General features: G+C 37.6%; 1 protein-coding gene across 1 annotated transcript in view; it reads left to right on the top strand.

Moving 5' to 3' along the window:
* The window catches only part of SLC36A4 (solute carrier family 36 member 4), a 134910-nt gene that overhangs the window by 16948 nt on the left and 95853 nt on the right, over positions 1-22109 (top strand). Inside the window, exons 2-7 of the mRNA XM_072398636.1 lie at positions 3675-3783; positions 9590-9680; positions 12967-13055; positions 16170-16254; positions 21044-21253; positions 22001-22099. Of these exons, the coding sequence (XP_072254737.1) occupies positions 3675-3783; positions 9590-9680; positions 12967-13055; positions 16170-16254; positions 21044-21253; positions 22001-22099 (683 nt within the window). The remainder of the gene's footprint in view (positions 1-3674; positions 3784-9589; positions 9681-12966; positions 13056-16169; positions 16255-21043; positions 21254-22000; positions 22100-22109) is intronic.

Raw genomic sequence — 22109 nt, 5'->3', positions numbered from 1 at the left:
AGAGAGAGAGAGAGAGAGAGAGAATTGGATGTATGTGTGTGTGTATGTTCCACCATCACTCGGAAACAAATCCAGACATTTAAACAAAAATTGCTAGACAAACTGTATGACACATGTAAGTGCACCGCTGATCTCTGATCTCTGTACAGCGCTGTGGTATATGTCAGAGGAATATTTGCATGTATGTATGTGTGTATGTATTGCTCAGAGACAGTGTGCCTTTTGCTTACTTCTTTTGGCCTGTAATAATGCCTTCCAGAAAACATAAGGCAATTGGCCGAGTGCAATCAAAGGCAAAAAAATTAAACAACAACCATCGACAAGAAAATCACTATAGCTTTATTTGATTCCTTTTCCTGTATGATATAAGATTGCAATAAGTAAATACCCGGGCAAATCCGGGTTATCAGCTAGTGTTGAGTAAGAGAAAGCTATAAGAATAATGTCTGGATATGAAAGCAGTTTGAAGAGTTGTTGATGGAGGTGGGAGAAGAGACCTATCAAGCCCTGGTAGGTGGAATAGGAAAAGGTAGGAGTAGAAATGTATACTCCTTGTCCTCAAATATCCCCAAAGTTGTTTGGAGGAAAGTTAACCCAACTCCACGTAAAGTAAATATTACTCCACTAATTTAATTGTTTCTCATTTTGGGTTATAGAACAGTTGTCTGATGACCCAAACTTTACAGCAATAGTTTAGACTCTTTGTGATTCTCTTTATATGCAATTCCCCTTGCCATAACACAAGGCAGTGTTTAGTGTTAGAGCAGTTATTGGCCATGCATATGGGGGTTCCAACCATATTGGGTTATTGTTTAGGGTAGTGTTTCTCAACCAGGGTCCCTCCAGAGGTTGCTAGGGGTTCCTTAAACAATGAACAGTTTGTGTCTCTCAGATACGTTTAGGTGACACCAAGGATCTTTTTGCTTATCTTTAAAGGTTGACATACAAAGAAAATGGCACCAAAATACTTTTTTTTTGTATATACCACAATTAAATACAGATAAAATTCAAAAATTGTATTAAATTACACATGAAAAAACATCAAACAATTTAGATTTATGAAAAGATAAAATCTCAATACAATTGAGACAGGTAAGTAACTAGTATTTGTTCTACATAGTTATGACAATATTATATAAGATAAATGATGTATATGATTTTCTTCACAATCTATATGTGTATAACAAATACTACATATTTGTGACTATAAATTGCTCCTAAAATAAGGAATATGTATTGTATTAGCCATAAACATAAGAACCTTGTATTTAAAAAGATTATTGCTTGTAAAGACAAAATTTACAGATTATGAGATGTAATTATAGTTGATAGTGCCTTAATAAGAGCTGCCGATTTCTCCTGAGGAAACATGATGGTGTTACCCTTTAGTATTTCCCCTGCACGAATCCGGATCTTTTCAACACCAAAATTGCCAGGTGGTGCGTCCGGCTAAAAGGGACTGGGGAGAATACTGATATTATAGCACCAATATTATTATACTTCTACAAGAAAATCTGGTGATATATTTAAGTGCCAATTAAAGTGAGAATTTTGGTAATAATTTGCCAACATTTTTTATTTCACAACATGCATTACAACAAATTGAACCACATGCGGTCACATGCCAGGAAGTGGATTGCTATTTTCCAGGAGTTAAATGTAAAAGGTAAACTTTTTCAGTGTGCTGCTTATTCAACAATAACCATTTTACACTGTGTATTCCCTCCAAGATAGCAAATAACTACTGGTCACACACCATTCCCACCATGACAGCTAAATGTGTAGTCTGATTTTACCTCTGCTTTATAGAAAGCTTTTATAACATTCAGTTATAACCAGTAGGAACATGAAGCATGCTGTGTTGTAAGGCTTGCAAAAAGTGAAGTGGATGTTTTTGTCTAAAACCTTTTAACATACAAGCAACAAACCACGTTTCAAGCCATCCCTCTCAGTAAATCTCGCTGAGGAGCTTCCCCGTATTATTGGTCATCCATTAACTGGATTGCAGTTCTTGCTCTTCAAACGAAATCGAGCTCTATCTGGCTTGCCTAAAGTCATAAAAAAAATAGAGATTGCAAGGTGATTTGTAGCAGCGCTTTGGTCTGTACTATCAAAGGCCAGCGTGAGATCTATGGAGTAGTTTCTAGAGGAACACATAAAAAATATATATATTTATCAGTTTTAAAGGCCAGGAGAGAACAGAAAGGCTTCACCATGCAAGTCTCTCAGAGTTGTTTGATACTTTTAACCTTTTATCTTTAAAGTAGGACTCCAAACACTGGGCTTTTAGTAATTTTTGTGTTACCTCTCAAGTGTCATGTGTAATACATTGCGGTCCAGCTTCATGGTTTGCTAAAGTCAATACTGGTATTTCTTCCAGGTTGTACAGCTCCCACTGTACTTTCATCCTACTTTGGTTAGGAGATCTGTGGGTTCCATAGACTGCTGCATGGTTACATGCCCCCTCTCTTCCTATGGGCATTCCTAGAATGCCAAGGAGTAATGGGGCTTCAAAATGACATAACTATATCAATCTAGGAGACCCAAAAATCTTGTAATCCAAGTTGGACAAAGATACAGGGGAAGCTGTCCTATTTAGCAGAAATAAAAGTATCGGCTTTGAAGTGCTGTGAATCTGGATTGCAATTCATTATACCCGAGGAGAAGTAAAATTTGTAAATCAACAAACGCTCGGTTCCCTGGAGTTCTGCTTTAATGGTGTAATGCAGTTGCATCTTTTGATGGTTCTCCACTTTATTATTTTCTTTGCAGTTTTGCTGCAATGATGGTAAATCTAAAAATATGGTGCTGTAAGCAAAATCCACCTATTTTTTTTTTAATAATTTTACTATAAGCAGGCAGTACAAAAGTAGTCCAAAGAGTTGTTATTCTTATATTTTCTGTATACCTTTCACTTACCTGGAACATGTGTGCAGCCAATTTAAAGCAGAACTAAACCTTTCACTACTCGCCTATCCCCGTTTCATTGCTGTTATCTTTCTTTCTTCCCGTTTACCATCTTCGGTCATCTTGATTTGATTTGATTTGATGACCCTAGGATGAAAAAAGAATTATGAAACCAATTCTTTTGCAAACTAAATATCAATCTTTGTTCAGACAAGTAGTGAGGTTGTGGTCTTGTTACCTAATGCCAGTGAACCACTGCCTTGGGGAAACGCTACATGTTGTGCCTTCCAACAGCAGCCTAATAGAAAATATATAGGAATGGCAGTGGGTGGTTCAGTACTGCTTACTTGTCGAATGTGCCAGTGCTGCTTCTTTAAGAACTATTGTTACGGTGTTGATCAAGGTGGCAGCCACTGAGTCCTTAGCTCGTATTGTACATCTGAACCTCTCCTTAGTTTTTTTTAACTACTTATAAATGCATTTTTCAAGTTCGTGATTTGATCAATGCACCTTTAAAAGCTAGTCAGTGTGCAATCTCATATCTTGATAATCACAGGTTTACTTTCATCTATTTTTCAGTTCAAAAACATCAATTGCTAACATTTTTATAGAGATCGCACCTGGGTTTTGCAATTTTTTCTAGTTGATGTTTGAGCTTTCTATATGGAAATCCCCAGCCTCCACCATATCTTTATGTAAGAATCACAGTATTGCCATTAGTTAATTCTTTCTAGTCACTTTGCTTTTGCCTTTGATTTGTTCTGCAGAAATGGAAGTGATGAAGCCTCTGATTGAAGAGGAGGGGAATACTGAAGAGCTTTCTGATGAAGAGCATTCCGTCCAAAGACTTTACCACCCTGACAATGATGGCCTGACGTACGTAGCCCATTACATAGCTCATAAAGGAAAAGTTCATATTTTATATAGTTCATCTTTTGCCTCTAGATCTAACTTACATACTGGGTCTTACAGCAGTATTTTTTATGCATGTCAGGAAATAGGCATGTTATAAATCTAAAAATATGTTAACACATGTTGAAATATACCCTAATCATAAATCACTTTTGATGAGACTCTTTAACTGTGGATTGAATTTTCTGCCTATTTCTTCCTCACATTCTTGTTGGCCCATACTGGTACTGGTAATTTATTCTATCAGCATCATCCTGGTATCCTTCCTCGGCTTCTCCCGCGCAACACTACCATTCTTGTCAGTCTTCTTACAGGTTCTTCTTTGCACTTCACCTGATCTCGCAGTGCGCAGGTGCGAGGTCGGGTGATGTAGATGGGGTTAAAACTGCGCTTGCAAAAGATTGGCTTTTATTTTCTCCCATTAAAGAAAATACTCCTTTTGCGCAAGCCTCAGGCATGAGCTGAAGGAGCAGCCAGAGTCTCCCGGGATGCATGAGGTAGGTATCCCAGAAAGCTCTGTGCTCCCATTCAGTCTTTATTGCTGCGGCGATCAAGACAGAAAGAGGCGGTGCTGCACTTTTTAAACAAAAAAAAGGGTGTTGCACTTCAAAATCAATAAATACATTTTTACTTCAAATAAAAGGGTTGTTCACCCTTCTATGTAAAGTAAAACTTTTGAATTTAGGGTATAGGTATGTACACAGTTAAGTAATTGCTGTTGAAAATGAACATTCAATGATATTTGAATGTTCATTTTGAATAACGGCATAGCTCACAATTCCATACATGCGGTAACGATGCAATCATTGATTGATCTATGGCTGATGACCACATACGCAGGCAGTCCTGGAGAAGAAAAGGAGAAGACACATGGCAGAGGTGGAAGAGAGCAGCGCTGAACAAAAACACTGGCACTGCCACATGCTATGCAAATTATCCTCCAGCTAAAGGGCTCAAATACAAGCAAAATACAGACACACCTAGGAAAATACACACAAAAGATGTCACAAGCTGCCACTTAACGGACACACACCATTATGTTTTGGGTTTTAAAGATTTCCGGTTCCTACAGGACAGCTAACTAGTTTTTGTAGTGTTTTGCTGGAATAAACTCCCAATACACAGAGTGTACACACGCTAGATACCAATAGATTATTGTAAGAATAGATCTGCCGGGGTGATCATTTATTTTAAGCAAGGATGATTGTTTATTGTTTGGGCAGTCGTTGATCATTAGTTGATCATTAATCGATAGTGAATTATTATGTGCAGATATTAGTTCTTTTAGAACCAGCGCTGTGGTACAAGTGACTGGGATTCATGCAGGATCATTGGATCCTAAAGCAAGTGGGAATCTGCCCTAAAATTCCAGTTAACTTTACCTCTTTATTTTTAAAAGTGTAAAGTAGATATAGAAGCTCTCTCGGGCTAATAGTGCCTGTTTTCTGCAAATAAGAGATTTTTTCCTCTTGTTGTGTTCTAGTGACAGACATTTTAAGAAATTACAGGATCTTTCAGGATGCTTTTGATTTTTCTTTTTTCCCTTGCAATGATGTATCAATGAAGGTTCACCTCGGTGGGTCACAGTCCGTAACTAACACCTCAGAAAGGAAGCTGAAAGTTCTAACACTTCTTCCTCATTCTACTTACAAATAACAGGTGTTGGCAAAATTTGACCATTATGGTCCTTATTGATACCTAATATCCTGTTCTGTATGACCATGGAGTGTCCATTGCATTGTTCAGTCTGCTAATTATATAATTAGTGTTTTGTCCCAGTACAGATCAAGGTGACTCAGCTAGCTTTTTATTTCAGATCATTATCCTGGCTATTGAAAAGTTTTTTTTTTTTTTACTTCAGCTTGAGAGTTAAAAACATTGTTCTATGTTGTTAATAAAGAACAAAAGATCATAAACTGCACAAAGCATTAATGTCTTTTTGCTTCAGCTGTACATTTTGGTATTGTCTGTCTACCCACTAAATCATCACAGAATATCTCTACCATCCACCTTGTTTTATTATTGCACCTCCACAGTCAATACATACATAAAGTTTACATTACGGCTTTGTTAATTTTTTCAGACAAGGTTATTCACTTTTCTAAAAGGTCTGCTAAAAATTTTTGCTAGGTGGAATGAATTGGTAAATTAAAAGATTAATGCTCCATCACTGGTGCTAGTGGGAAGAATGATGCCCTCATTTCATTTGACAATTGGAGGAATAGGGCACCATTGCTCGTGTCAGTTTGAGAAATCCTGGCCCATTGCTGGTGTCAATAGGAGGAATACCACCTCATTTCTCGTGTCATTCAGGATTTCTCCCTACCCAGTACTGCTAGCTAAAGTACTTTGTTGTGCACTTTGTTCCAAAACTTCTGGTTCCTGATGCTACTCTGCAAATAACAGTATAAAAAAATGGACCTGGTTTATTAAAGCTCTCCAGAAAGATAGACTATCATGGGAGAACCTTGGAATGGATATCTTCCATTGAGAAAAAAGTAGTCATAGAGTTTCTGTCAAGTTTATCTGATTCTTAATGACACTTACCAACACTGCTGAATGTGGTCTGGGCCTCTAAGCTTTAAAAAATTCTTGCAACAAAATTATTCTGGGAACCTAAAGATATAAATAGTGTAATTTAAAATGATCCTAATAGACTGGAAGCTCCTGTGCAGGGTCTGACTTCCTTAAATTTGAAATCATGCTCTACATGTCTCCCAATTTGTAATGGTTGCGTTAAATTTTTAAACAGTGATGCTTTTAAATAAAAGTGTATAAATGTAAATATGATTAGGCACAGCGATTTCTGCAACAATACGGAGTTTGTTGAAGCAGAAACTATCAATTTTATTCATTAAGCTAAATATATTAAAAAAAACAGGTCCAGGATAAAAAAAGCTTCTGCAAGCAACAAAATTTAAATCCCTAAAGCACAGTTTGGTTTTGAAAATGAGCGATCAGGCCGGTCTTTATTGCATGACAGGACAGGCAATGTCCCTTCTGTAATAAGACACACTTACCTGCCTGATCACTCTCTTTTACGAAAACGATGAGCTACATATGGGGACATCAGGGACTGAATGAGCTCCCACGGATATGCCAGCCCGGCTAAATAGAATAGCTGAATATTATTTATTATATTTGGGTAATGTCATTCTTCTGGGTCCCACACAGCACTCATAGCATTGGTTCAGAGTCATCTAAAGCTGGCAGATCACAATAAAAAGAAATGGTAGGATGAAAGAGAAAAAAAGCTGGAAGATGAGGCCAGTCATATGACCTGGCTCACTTCAACATTAGGAGCTCTATGCTCCAATGAATAAAGAGGATTCTTTGGAACACTAATGACCTTACATTGTGGCCCACATTTTATGGATGGGTTGTAAATTGCAAGCCGCCAAATGACTCAGATATCAGCAGATACTAATGTCTGTTTTTCATCATTAATGAGTACCTAAATTGAACCACCTTTAAAAACTACTGAAAGCAATCTTCATTTTGCTTTCTCTTTTGACTCTAATGCATTACTTCAAAATATTCAGATGTTTGCTGAAATGTTAGGTACTTAAAAACCGAGATGTCTTTGCTATCTTTAGGTACATTTGTAGACAGGATTTTTTTTTCCTGTGGATGACTTAATTATCTATGTTTCATGTACAAACGTCTCTAATAAGTGACAATTGAGTCACTTGTATGTCACTTAGAGGACAAGGGGAAACGTCTCAGTGCTGGGGATTATAAGGGCATTGTGCTTCAACTGAGATTAATGTACACAACATTCACATATTCACAGCTTCACCATTACTCAATTAATTCTAAGTATTGTTTGGCATTTTAAGCTCGCAATGCCATGTTTTACAGGATGAATTAATGGGAAACAATTTAATCACAAGATAAGCAATTCTTTTAATGTAAATGTGGATCATTTTCTGTAGAGGATTATTTCATGGTATGTAAGTCCTTGGCCAGAGTTCTTTCAATAAAGTTACAGAGAACCAGTCAGAAGAGGCATTTGTAAGAATCAGAATCATGAACTATTATAGTCAGTAACTCTTGCCTCATGGATAGGTGGGTGTGCTGATATTTACTTGGGTTATTTCCGTGTCAAAACAGAAGTGTTAGCTGTGTGTCATGCTATTATTATTATTATTAAACAGGATTTATATAGCGCCAACATATTACGCAGCGCTGTACATTTAATAGGGATTGCAAATGACAGACTAATACAGACAGTGATACAGGAGGAGAGGACCCTGCCCCGAAGAGCTTACTCTCAATTAACAACAAACTTCGGATATCACATTTTTGGGTAGATTAGGTAAAGAAAGCAGGCAATCCAGATTATTAGACCAATTTGTAGAGGAGGTATTGCAGATTACACTAGAGACATAGGACTGTAGTTGAATTAAAAAAATAAAGCTGTAACTTGTAAAGTGTAAGAGCACCATTATAAAAGAGAACTGCTATGTTGCTTTTTATTTAAGGTGCATTAAATGGACACATTTGCGTGTGTTCAGGGCTTGTGTTCTGTCCAACACCACAATTTTCTATCTTCCCACTTTAAGGTTCTTCAGGATGCTTCCCGGTCTTGCACTGTGTCTTCCTCACACCCTGGGCGTACGTAAGATCGATGGCTTGTTTTCTTACTTTTGAGAAAAACCCCTGATTAAGCATGCCCAATTTTCGGGAACGTGCAGAAGTAACAGCCCGCAGCTTCTTGAATATATGACATTATATTTCAGAAGGCTTTGGGTCTCTTTTTCGCCTCAACAAAGAATAAAAACACACATTATGATGATGATGATGTAAAAATGGATAGCCACCCTTTTGCATAATGTTGAAAATGTGATGATAGTGATCCCCCACTTAAAGGGAAGATGGGAATTCCTTTTTTCATATAACTTCATATACAGAAGTCCTGTGCCTGAGCGCAACTTCATTGTCAAATTGAAGGAAATTTTGACTAATGATTCCAGTGCATCTCTGAAATAAAGCAACTGAAGGGACAAAGTTAAAGCAGGAGTAAACACAAAACTAACCCAAAACAAAAAAATCACACTTACCTTCAATCCCGCAATTCAGTCTATATGTCAGGAGGTTTCTTCCATCGGGTCCCGCATCGTCCCTGTATCTGTCTTCTACATCTTTTGAGAGTTTTACCACTGCGTCTTCTTCAACTTAGATTCTCAATAGGGTTAAGATCTAGACCAGTGGTAGCCAGACAATGTGTGAAAATGATGTCTCATGCTCCCTGAATTTGGGTCTGGTAAATCCTGACATTGTCATCTTGGAATATATATGCCGGTTTTACAATTGTGCTTTTGCATTGTCACCGTGTCAGATATGCTCTTGGTGGGGGGTTTAAATGGCCATGCTGATGGTATTTTCAGTCATTGTTACCCTCAGGAAGTCCTGAGTAATGACGTCGCCTCTGCTGGAGTGCATCCATGTAGACAGAAAGGTAGGCTGAAAGACTCAAGAGAACATCAGCATCAGAGAAAAAGTCAAAATATAAAAAAATATACAGTGTATATATTTTTAAAGATAAAAAACATGATTCTTGTTTTACATGCAGTGTTTTAGAAAACCTTATGTCATCCACTTACGTTAGGTTTCTGTATCGCAGATTTTGGTTTTTACTGTGCCGTCTTGATGGAACAGTACTGTCCGTCCTAGGTGACTTGACTCCAATCTGTTAGATACAACACCTTTATTAAAGAATTCTGTTGAACTGATGTTTTGATTAATCTGCCTTCCCTCCTGCCTCCAGGTTCGTACAGACATTGATTCATGTTTTGAAAGGGAACATAGGAACAGGACTTCTCGGTCTTCCTCTGGCTATAAAGAATGCTGGTATCCTGGTAAGTCTTATTAGGCTGCAAAATGATGAATGTGTACGCTGTGTGAATAGATTCCTATTAGCGAGAAGCAGATGCTTTACGTTGCAGCCATTTCATGTGTGTCAGTATATCGCTCATCTTACTCTTTTAATATAGTGCTAGATCATAAAAAATGTTTCCATAATTATTTTCCTTAGCACAAGACAAATATTAATTTGGGTAATACTTTCCATGATTTTTTAGAAAGGTTAGGTATAAATAATATAAAGTGTAATTGATCAGAAACAGCATCTTAAGAAGAATCACCACTGGGAGATTGACTCCTGCATAAAGTCTTCTCCAGCACAGATTCCCAATGGGTTTAAAGTCTGGGCTCTGTGGTTGCCAATCCATGTATAAAAATGTTGTCCCATGCTCCCTGAACCACCCTTTCACAATCTGAGTTTAATAAATCCTGGCCATCCTGGAATATGCCCATGCCACCAGGGAAGAAATAATTGCTAGATGAGAAATCTTGGTTATTCAGTATTTTTAGGTTGTAAGCTGACCTCATTTTTTGGGCACGTAAGGTTGCTGAACCTGGATCTGACAAAATTACCCATCCCCAGATCCACTGCCCCCATTGGGGACTTTTGGTTAGGCGGTGTGTAATGGTCTGTTCACAACTTAAGACTAATATTGAGCTCTGTTTATTACATAAGATGCAGACTCAGGAGGCTTTATCCCACCCAGACTCTATAAAACCGCCAGGAAAAGGCGTTCGGAAAAGTCTGTTTTCTCCGAATCAGTTACAAACCCCGGAGACCCTTAATTATGTAGATGAGAAACCAACGTAAGACATACAGTACACACCATCCACAATCCTACCAGTCATTGCTTTATGCTGTATATTTGCAACGAGAAGGCTCTGCTGTCTCTGAATGCTAGTTGGTAGACGGAATTGAATTGAAATTTGGTGTTGTCCCTGGTGTGCTGCTTCCGTTCTGCTCACTAGAAGGAAGAGGTGTCAGAAGGCACGTAGTGCAAGGATCTCCATGCTTCTGCTTTTTTTCACTCTGTATTCTTCATTTACATCACCTTCTATTTTTTTAAATATTACCCCACTGTAGGGCCCTGCTCCAACACTAGTGCTCACAAAACGCCGGTCTCCTAATCTGTCGCTATCCTCTTCACCTATAGAAAGCCCCCTCTCAGCCTTGGGATGCTAGTTGTGCTTTTCCAGCACACGGTTGCCCCCCCAGGACATTTGTGCAGAAGGGATAACGTCAGAGTCAGGGTCACAGGCAAAGGTTGGTCCAGGCAGCACATAGTCGCAGAGTCAGAAACAGGAAGAGTCAGCAACAGAAAATCCAAGGATAATCACACTAGCAGCAGGTCAGCCCACCTAACACTACAACAGGCAACTGGTAACTGTGAAAAGAAGGGCTGTAAAGTCCTAGTACCCAACGGCAGAGCAGGATGAAGCCAGGGACTGTACTGCTCTTAAAATCCCCTTCAGCTGTGCAAAGCCTCAGAGAATGTTGGGGATGCTGAGAAGGTACATCTCAGGCTGCACATCTAAAGGGAAGCAGGAGATGCTGATGAGCAGAGTGCAGATAACTAATTCTGTTTTCCTTGCTGCTGCCCACACTGCCTAAGAGAATGAACAGGGCACATTATATTGGTGTGGGATCAGCCAGATAGGGGTCCCCTAACACCCCAATGTTTATAGATCACAGTCATAAGGGGCACATGAGGGACGTGATGAAGCAAAACCCTGCTCCCCTATCAAGATCACTTCCTCCATGTAAAGACAACTTTATTTATTGCTAGCTTCTATTTATTTATTATTGTTTTCACTTTATATTTTTTTTTTTACTGAAAGATTTGGCCTCTCTTGATGCAGCTATTCAGAGAACTGCCTCTTCTTAACTAAAAGTGATATATCCGGACCCCTCTGGATTGGACATGGCTCAGAAAGCCTGAACATGACAATTGTATATATCCAGACTCTTCTTGCATAATAAATAAATGTTCATTTAAGTTTAAAATGTATTTTAAATATTTCTGAATTTACAGCTTTCATGTAAACCATACCAGATATTTCTGCCTTGGTCCTCGTTCATTCACTTCCAGTTATAGGATGGGAACATCCTGTACCCGTCTCCCAATGTCTGTCCTTGGGCAATAACAAAAACGTTCCCATCTGTATTAAATGTAAAGGAACCCTTCATTTGTAAAAGCTGTATCTGTGCTACCTATTTCTTCATGAAAAAGTTCACATTACCCTTGATGAATTCAGAAAGTTCTACATTTGTATGGAATGGTATTATAATCAAGGTAAGAATCCGATAGTATTCAGAGCTATATATCTGATCTCTTTACTCAGTCAGCTGCCTTGATACCCCATTTATATATAGATTCTGAGTTTCTTTATATTTTCACATTACATTAGTATGAATATTTTTCTCAAATATGAAAACATTTTCATTCCTTTAATTCCAGCTCATTTACCTTTATCTCTGACTGATAGTGATTGTGACCCTGGTAATATTTTCAGCTTTCTGTCTTCCTACACATGGATAATATTTGTAGATTTTTTCTTAGTTATGTAAGATATTCAAAGAACTAAGAGCATTTTTTGTACTCCTATTTCAGGGGCAAGTCCATTACTCTGTTTTCTTGCTCTCTCTTTCCCTCTCTGTCTCTTTTTCTCTCTCCTCCCTTCCTCTCCCACCTCTCTCTCTTGTTCTACTCTCTCTATCCATTGTCACCCTTTCTCTCTCTTGCTCTTGTCTCTGCCCTCCCCTGCTTCTTTCTTGTCTCTGCTCTCTCCTGCCTCTTTTTTGTCTCTGCTCTCCCCTGCTTCTTTCTTGTCTCTGCTCTCTTTTGCCTCTCTCTCTCCTATCTCAGCTCTCGGCAGATGAAGTAGATCTCTAGTCAACAAAACAGGTTGAGTGATATTTTTGACCAACATTCAGTCTTTGGATGTTATTAAAGAATTTTTTTTTATTATTAGGATTCTTTTTTACTTGATGATGATTTGATTTTACTTGATGATTTTCAGCAAAACATTTCCTGTGGTAAAGTGACAACACTCACTCACTGTGCTGTATCTATAGAGGAGCAGTGTTGTCACCCTAGGATAGGAAACTTGTTAGGATTAGGGAACCTCCATTTTTCCTTATGTACATAATGCTGGGGGTTTGTTCTGTGGTTCACAGAGAGACGGAAAAAGGAGAATTCATGCAGTTTTTTTTGAATATATTGATGTTTTATTTGTGTAGATTGCTTTTCTTTCATTTCTTTTTCCTTTTGTCTTTTATAGTTGGGTCCAGTGAGCCTTGTGTTTTTTGGAGTCATCTCAATTCATTGTATGAATGTACTGGTACGATGCAGCCATTTTTTATGTCAAAGGTAAGATTTTCAAATTCTAAGAAAAAAATATTATTGAAGATATGCCAAGACATTGGGCCTGATTTATTAAAGACTGGATAGCTATCATGGAAAAACCTGCAATGGATGTTTTAAAAAAAAATTGCTATTAGGTGAATGTTTTTTTGTCCTAGACCAGATCCATTCCAGGTTTTGTGGCTCAATGAAAATGTTACTCCCATATAGGCAAAAAGACCAATTTTTTGGTATTTCTTTTTGTTCTTTTGAAGAACTCTAGTGAGCACTCTTTACATTGATAGTGAGTATGTAAAAGCATCAAAGCCCAGCTCTGAGATAATTTAAAAAGACCCCCAGCTGGGGTATAAAGCAAAAAAACATCTCTGACTGTATTACTCACATACCCTATCGCACTGTTGCCCACAGTAATTCCTTTCTAATACTGTACACGCACGCATGCATGCACAGACACACGAAACAGACTTCTTAAGGCTGAATAGGCTTACGACTGCAGTGCAGATGATTACTAGAGGGTGTGTTGACAAATATTAAAATACAATAATGTCACGTACAAAATAACTTATCAGTAAATGATGCACTAGTAACACCAACTAGCTTCAAGTCCCAAAGCTAAGACCGCAGTATAAGGTCCTTGTTTTCCAAAAAGTGTCCACTGAGGTTTAATGTCTAAAAATAGAAATGCTTGCATAATGAAAAAGCTTTCTGAAGAAAAGTGAAGAAAAATACCTCTGCAACTCTTGGTGTCCAAGAACGGGCCTTTTAGACTTGTGCTCCAGTTCTCAGGTCCCAGCAGCTTGCAAAGGAAGAATTTATTTGTTAAGAGGTCTTAACAAATCTCTTTAAAACAGGTCTCTTTAATTTATATCATTATACAATAATAAATTATGGATAGGTTCCTAAAAAAAACCCTTACAAGAAATATTGGGTAAAAAAGATGGATGTAAAATGGGGGTGTAGTACCAAAACTCATGAATCGTACCATCACTTGCCTGGTGACATTGGGAGTGAGAGTGAATCTGCTAATAGAAACACACAATTAAAAACCCAACAAAAAAAAATGTAGATGAACCTTTTAAACATGGATGAACCCTTAAAATAACTTTCATGTCTTAGGGAACCCATGCTATATTTACTATATGCTGAGCATAAGAATGCCTCTTACACTGCCGGTCATTGGGAAGAATCTAACGCTTAAAGCCAGAAAAATTATTGGTGTCAGTTAAACTGACCTGAGAGGCACAAACTGATCATTGCTCAAGGAACCCCTAATAACCCCTGGAGGAATCCTAGGGGCCCACTGAACCTTGGTTGAGAAAGACTTCTCCAGATGCATGTTAAGCATGCTTATCTAGCAAAGTGTTGTTTTAAGTGTGAAGTACCACTGGGACTACGGGCAGTTCAGATGGGTTGAACTTAGGTTCGACAGACTCCTGGTTGAGATTTTCAAAATTTTGCAAATTTTGTATTGATGAAGACTTAGTATGTTATACATCAATATAAATAAATACAATACCATGGAGAGTACATAAGTTATCAGATATCAGATATAAGTCTCAGCTCCAGAACAAACTTTGTGGAGCTTATTTGAGACTAAGTACTATTCATGATACTTCTTGGTAGTATAGGTTTTCATATAGTCCATATATTCATAAAGGATACTGTACTGGGACAGTGTTTGTAAAAAACAGTGAATCTCAGATCCCGAAGCATTTCACCCTACTCGGCATCTTCAGGGGATATTGAGATCGATCAAGCAGCTTAGGAATAAGTGGTAAGGAGTAGCTGACAAGATGGCAGAGGTATCAAGATTACTTAAGACTATTTGAGGACAGATTTAAATTCTGACTCGTGGGAGATGTTAGTATTAGTTTACTTGGTGCTTAGGTAAATAGCAGTACATTGTTGGTCATGCCATTTCCATTTACATTCTTGTTTAAGAATTTAAAGAAGGCATTCACAGTGTCTTATTCATTGCAGTGGAAAGAATGTCTCCCTTACTGATAGCCAAAAGATCATCAGTGTCACTTAAACTGACCTGAGAGGTCCTAATTACTCATTACTCAAGGAACCCCTAGTAACCTTGGGGGGGAATCTTGATATAACTGATATATTTAAACATTAATTAGTGCACAATCATTATTTAGATGCACATTGAAATCGTTGTTTTACAAATAAACATTATATACAGCTTACATCCATTACTTTGTTTGCAATCTTTCCTAAAACCTGACTTACTGGGTGTTTACCTTTGACTCTCAGCAGTGAATGGAATGGTGAAGGAACAATGAAAAGTATGTAAAGTAAAGTATGTGATGTGGAAGACCAGTAATAAACCTGTTGCATTGCCCTAAGTTGGCAATACACAGGTTTGTTTTAAAAAGACAAAAAATTGCCCAAAAGTAATTTCTGTGGACATGTGGATGTGTGGCAATGCCCAGACCTAGTTATTGACACCGTATTAAGGGAACAAATGACTTGCTCTTCTAAACCGTGATGTGCATAGTTATGTGAACAGTTTGAAAAGGAGGAAGAAACTGTAAAGGACCTTAGGTAAAGTCACATGGGGTTCGGGGTATGCCCTTATCAGAGACATTGGGCCTGATTTATGAAAGTTCTCCAAGGCTGGAGAAGATACACTTTCAGCAGTGAAGCTGGGTGATCCAGCAAACCTGAAATGGATCTGGTCCACAATTGAAAACATTTGCTAAAAAAATAGCAAATGATTTTTAAGAAATCTATTGCAGGTTTACTGAATCACCCATCTTCAGTGATGAAACTGTATCCTCTCTAGCCTTGGGGAGCTTTATTAAATCAGGCTCATTGTCACTATTTGATAATGTTTCTATAACATTACCATAATATCTAAATAGATGCAGTTTGTCAAGCAGGAAATGTAAAAAAAAATGACTAATCCTAATTCATTTTTCTGCTGTATTAAATATGAAATGCACTACCACAAAGCCTTTTGTCTTTTCACCTTATTTTCCGGATAAGTATGTGTTGTTAATATTACATTTTTCAGAAACAGTTTGATAGGATAGAATGTATGACCTGTCTGTCTAAAGCCTGGCACCCATTGCCTTTTCTCTCCTTTACGTGCCTCCGTCTCCTCCACAGGAATGCAGTAGATTTTGCCCTGGTGGCAACACAGCTGGGGTTTTGCAGTGTTTACTTCGTCTTCCTAGCAGAAAACGTGAAGCAAGTAAGTATAGAAGCTGCTGAAGTGCTAATTAACTTTTCAGATTTGTTCATTTAATTACCAGCTTTAAAAACCTTCTGATAAAAAAGGGAGTCTCTATTCCATTTTCTGCGTGCACAGAAATTAAAATGATTTTATTACTAAGTGTTCACACTGTAATTTACAAACATTACCGCTTGCTTTTTAACTTTCATGCCCGTTTAGCCTGGAGAAAACCAGTGTCAGAGAAGTCACATCTCTTGAATGTTAATTATTAAAGGCCAATACTGCTCAACACTTAAATATTCAGCAGTTAATGGAATCGGGTGTTTTAGGTTGTTAGTTCAGCTGGAATTAATATTTTAGTTTTTTGTTACATAGCTGCTCATGTTCAAAAGAATTGGTAAAATGTATTTAAACCCAAGAACAAAAATGTTATTTATTACAATTTGCCAGTCTTTAGATGGGGCCGCTGTATTAATTTTAATTTACCGTAATCAATAGAGGAGTAGCAGTTGTAGCAGTGGGAGAAATGTAAGGCTGGATTTGAAGTTTATTTCTAAGTATTTTCCTCAATTTTACCTGGGAGAGGAATTAAAGAGCCCAAATACAGCTGAGAGTATTTATGGTGCTGCAAATTAGTTCTCTTTATTTAGAATCCAGGCTCAGATGGTCTTGGAAGGTATGGGTGGACAAGCATGCCATCCCTCGCCCAGGCCAGGAAATAGACGTGGCTAGGAAGTGTCGGATGATATTAAATGAAAGTATGCTTTTCAGATGAAGGGTAGTTGGAGCCTGGGGCGAGGCGGCTCATGCAGAAAGGCTGGTTGAGGCTTATATGATAGAAGATGGTGCGAAACCTGGAAGCCTGGAGAACCATGAAGGTCTGCCAATGTTTGGGACCAACAACTCTGAGCGTTGTGTGCCAGAGAAAGGCAGGATGCTGAAATTTAAGTTATATTTCAGATTAACTATGATGTCCCCGATCCCTTCCCAGGGAAAACACTGTGGGCAATGCCCTGGAATTTGAAGGAGTCTGGACTATATCTTTGCAAATGAGTTAATTTGATACTAATCCCTCACACAGTGTAACCCTAGAAAAGTGTGTTAAGACTACTGAACACATCCCCTTGTCCTTCTCATCAAAACATAAGAAGATATTGTGTACTTTACCTAGGTAAACACATATATAAAAAAACACAAAGCCTCCTGGCTCTCTCTCTATTGGTCCCACAGACCTAAACTTTGGGAAACTTCCTTAGCAGTCCGAGCATACAGACTGCACCCAGCCTGTCCACCAGAGACACCTGGCCTCAGGCTACAACTCCCCTCAGTCTCAAAGACTTGTTCCTACTTGTTCAATGGCTCCAGAACCATCACCAATGGTTGGCCCACCCATTCCCCCTACTCCGTGCCTGGATCCCAAAGAAAAAGCTGTAAATCTACAGCACAACACTTACTGACAGTCTTATCCAAACCCTTTAATCTATTTTCCATGTGAACTTGAGGTAGGTGATGCCAAATACCCTCTGACTTGCTTTATTGTACTACAAGTGGTATATTTTAACAAACTAAAAAGGAGCAAAAAAAAAAGGAAAAATTATTGTTATGTCTTCTTTAAACTAACTCAAGATAAAAAGTATATGTTATATGTATTTAAACTGCTGTAGCTCCTAAACTCCATTAATTCTCTTTAGCCCGATCTGTATTTTTGATAGTGGTAATTCCTGTTTTATTTCTGTTAACAATTCATAACATCTTAACATAACATCATAACAACATTTTACAGCTCTAGGGGAACTGGTGCTAAAAATAATAAATGAGGGTCAGTGGTAAAAATGCTTCTTATATTGTTCACCAGTGAGAAAAATGCCTTCCTTATAGACCACAAAAACAATGCCAAGTTGTTGCTGGACCCATCAGGCACCATCACATTGGAGGTCAATTAGCTCAAGGAACTTTCTCTGGAAAGCCAATTCTCTGGAGGAATCCTAGGATTCCATTAAACTTTGGTTGAGAATGATTGCTTTATATAATAAAAGTAAAGGAAACGAAAGAAATTTAGTAAGACATGTTATAAATATGCACAATCATGGAGACATTTGTAAATATTCAGTGTATTGTGGACATCACATCATATTGTGAACAGTCTGGTATAAGAGAGATGAAATGTTTTTTCTCAACTTTGCAAGAAAAAAGTGCCTTAGAATTCTATCAAATCTGAACTCTGAATATGATGTTTTATATTTCTATGAATACATTCTTGAAAGTATATTATTTTTCTTCTGCATACTTTTATGCTTTATATTTTTATGGGAATACTCTCATGTGTACCTCTTTGGAATACACATCTCTGTAACCTAAGCTGGGGTATTTGAAAATCCAAATTTGTGAAGTTTACACTAGAAATTCAGCTTTAAAAAGTCATATCGGTGTAAAGTTTGGGATTTAAACACAGAAGAAGAGTTCTATTACGAGGGTTTTTTTTTTCTTTTATGGCTGATGCTGTAAAGTCAGAGACAAGCTTGACCAGCACCTGTAACAACAGCCTGGCATTATGTGCAGTATGTGGATTTACCTTGGAGTATATATAAGTGTGTATGTATATATATATATATATATATATATATGTATGTGACTCCTCGGTTGACTTGGCTTTTCCTGCAGTTACAAATCCTGTACTTCAATAACCGGTCCACTGTAAATATGTAGGTTATTGGCAGTGCCAGTTTTTTGGGTTTTTTTCTTTATTAATTAGAATACTTTGAAAGAACAGTACACTGTCATTTACCCCTGTTGTATCCATGATAGCAGGGGAAATATAAATAACTGTGGAGATATATGAGAGAGAGCTAAAGCAACTAGAATATGATACAACTTGTTATGAACCACCTAATATTGATATCAAATCTGTGTAGAATTGATTTATAAAAACAATTATAATTGTTTTAGGTCAATATAATGGAGTTTTTTTTGTTCCACTAATGTATACATTTACTTCTGATATAAACTTACAGTATTTTATAAAAATACAGAGTGCAACCCTAACACAACATGCACATACTATGATATTCTCATAGGCTAGTGATGAAGCAGAGGATACTAAAAGCTGCTGCAGGTATATGAAGAAGTGCTGCACTTTGTACATGTTAGCAGATTTCAGTGTTAATAATACACAGTTTCATTAAGAAGTTAAAAAAGTACATGGCTTTTTCATTTATTTTTTTTAAAAAAAAGCTTTTGCTTTAATACATGCTTCATCCTTGGTGCTGACCCCCATACACTCAACACTTCCAGTACATGTTTTTTTTAGCATCTTTTCATATTGGGCTTAATATATCTTTAGCAATTGAGCTTTGTCAACAGGCTTTTAGGCAGTGCAGATAAGGATATTCTGGGAAACCTGAAAAAGAGCTGAAGGCTCCAATTATGAAATAACAATTTTACGGTGAACACCAGGTCAGTCAAATATTGCGTAATTACCAGAAGCATGTGTTACTTTAACCTTGGTGATATCTGTGTTTCTTTCACATATATGCAGTAATCTAGTATGATTCTTTGTCTGTTTGTGTGTAGGGGAAAGGAGGGGGTTGTTAAAATTAAGACTAATCAGTTATGCTCTTTCTTCTTGTGCAAGGCAACTGGTCCCTAATGTAGTTCTGTAGTTTTCTGCAGGCAAGTTCATGACATGATAGTGATTATTAAACAAGGGAGAAACCTACTTCCCGAAACTTGGATGTGCAGATGCAATACAACTTATTCCCTTTGATTGGTAATACTCATTTCTAAATTGTATCAATATAGTCAATACGGCTAATCTTCTTAATGTACATTTTCAAACCATTTACTACTTTCCACTAACCGAACAATTCGGCCAATAGTGAATTTACAGTCTCATCTCACTTCTAGACAGGAGTTACCTATACAGCTTATGTGTGTGTCTATACATAAAATTATAACCTTCAGATGTAACATTTCTTGTTGATTTGGCTTCACTTGTGTGCATGCAAGGTGTCACATCATATCTGTATACATAGAGTAATTAGACTTGTTCTGAAAGGCTTCTGAGACCAACAACCAAGCCACATACAGAATAAGAAGCACTCCAAAAAAGTCAGATACAAAATTGCAGACAAGTGTAGATCAGGATTCAGTTATTATTGGTATTATTATTATTAATAAACAGGAATTATATAGCGCCAACATATTACGCAGCACTGTACATTACATTTTAAAGAAAAAATCTAAAAACTTGGCCCCACAGCACTATTACAGTATTTTTTTTAAAACAAAATGTAAAGAATATGGCTTTGCTACATTGCTGGCCAATTGGAGGATTGTCAACCTTACAGATAGCCAAAAAGATCATTGGTGAGAGGCACACATCGCTCATGTCTCAGGGGACCCTGGTTGACAAACCCTGGTCAATAAAGCATTGACTTTAAGGGGAAGAGGTGATTACTTTTATACATTCATGATTAAATAAATGGGGCAACCCCTCTTCCTAGTGTATATGAATGGTCATAATGGAGCAATTAAGAACATTTCTGTTAGGGTTTACACCCTTTCTAGGTCTTGTCAAGTCCCTTTTAATGTGAACTAATGATGCACCCCTTTATTAGCACAATAAAAGAATGCAAAAGCAACTTGATGCAGCTTAGAAAAGGTCACATGCTTAGGAGCTCCCATGCACCAATCATTGTACCAAATGATTGTAAAGTTTCCTACACTAATCCCAAATGCAGGGTGAATACACCTGAAAACATACTTTGTTTGCCCATTGACACAAACTCATTACTATTCTTTTTTACAGGTGTTTGAAGCTTATGTTGAGAAGCCCTCTCAGTATTCTGAATCAGAAGGAAGGTGGAATCTGGACCTCAGACTATACATGATATGTTTCCTGCCACTCATCATTCCACTGGTTTTTATACGAAATCTGAAGAACCTATCTATCTGCTCTTTTTTAGCCAATCTATCCATGGCCGTCAGTCTTGTTATTATCTATGAGTATGTTCTCAGGGTAAGTAAATCCTCTTTTATTGAAGATATTTTACAGTGGTTCAAACAAGCTTCACTTTAAAGCACCTTCAATCCCATTTCCAGTTGGAATTGATGATAATGGATTCCATCAGCTGCTTTTGAATGTGCACTCATTTCTATGCTCACATTTATCTGGATGGTCAGGAGCTACAATTGTAGGGTTGTATAAGTTGAGTGAAATGAATGAACATAGGATCCTGGATACAGCCAGTACATTTTTTTTTCTGCAAACACGGCACAGCGGTAGTCCATGTTGGAGAGTGAAGAACTCAGGGGCAGGGCTGAAGATAAGTAGTATGGCTTCCATTCAGGTTGAGAGAACATTTTTAAAGACAATTTCACTTGAAGTTTAGTTTCCCTAAATTAGAAGCTTCTTGGGAAGTCTAGCTGTGAGAATGTGAAACCTTCAATGTGACCACCTGGGGGGAAGAAACATTAAGTACAGGGGGATGGTGTGGAAGAGGGTTGTTTCTGTCTCTCTGGAGATCAGCTTTAATTTCTCTGCAATCCACTTCAGACAGAATTCAGAATTCACTTACAGGTTCACAGACAGTGTAGTTCTAGAAGATCAAGGGTACTGGCAAAAATCATGTGAACATCAAGGAAAGAATAAGAAGCCTCTGGAAGAATTCAATACACAAGTCACCCCCCCCCAACAAAAAAAATAAAATAAAAATAAGATAACAGATCTGTGATTGGTTTTATTTTACCTCTTATATTTTTGCAGAATCTTTCTGATCCCCGAACCCTGCCTTTGGTGTCTACTTGGAAGAAATATCCACTGTTTTTCGGAACAGCAATCTTTGCTTTCGAAGGCATAGGAGTGGTAATAAGAT

This window comes from Pyxicephalus adspersus, chromosome 1 (genome assembly GCF_032062135.1).
Source record: "Pyxicephalus adspersus chromosome 1, UCB_Pads_2.0, whole genome shotgun sequence".
Taxonomy (NCBI): Eukaryota; Metazoa; Chordata; class Amphibia; order Anura; family Pyxicephalidae; genus Pyxicephalus; species Pyxicephalus adspersus.
This window is presented reverse-complemented; position numbering and strand designations above follow the sequence as displayed.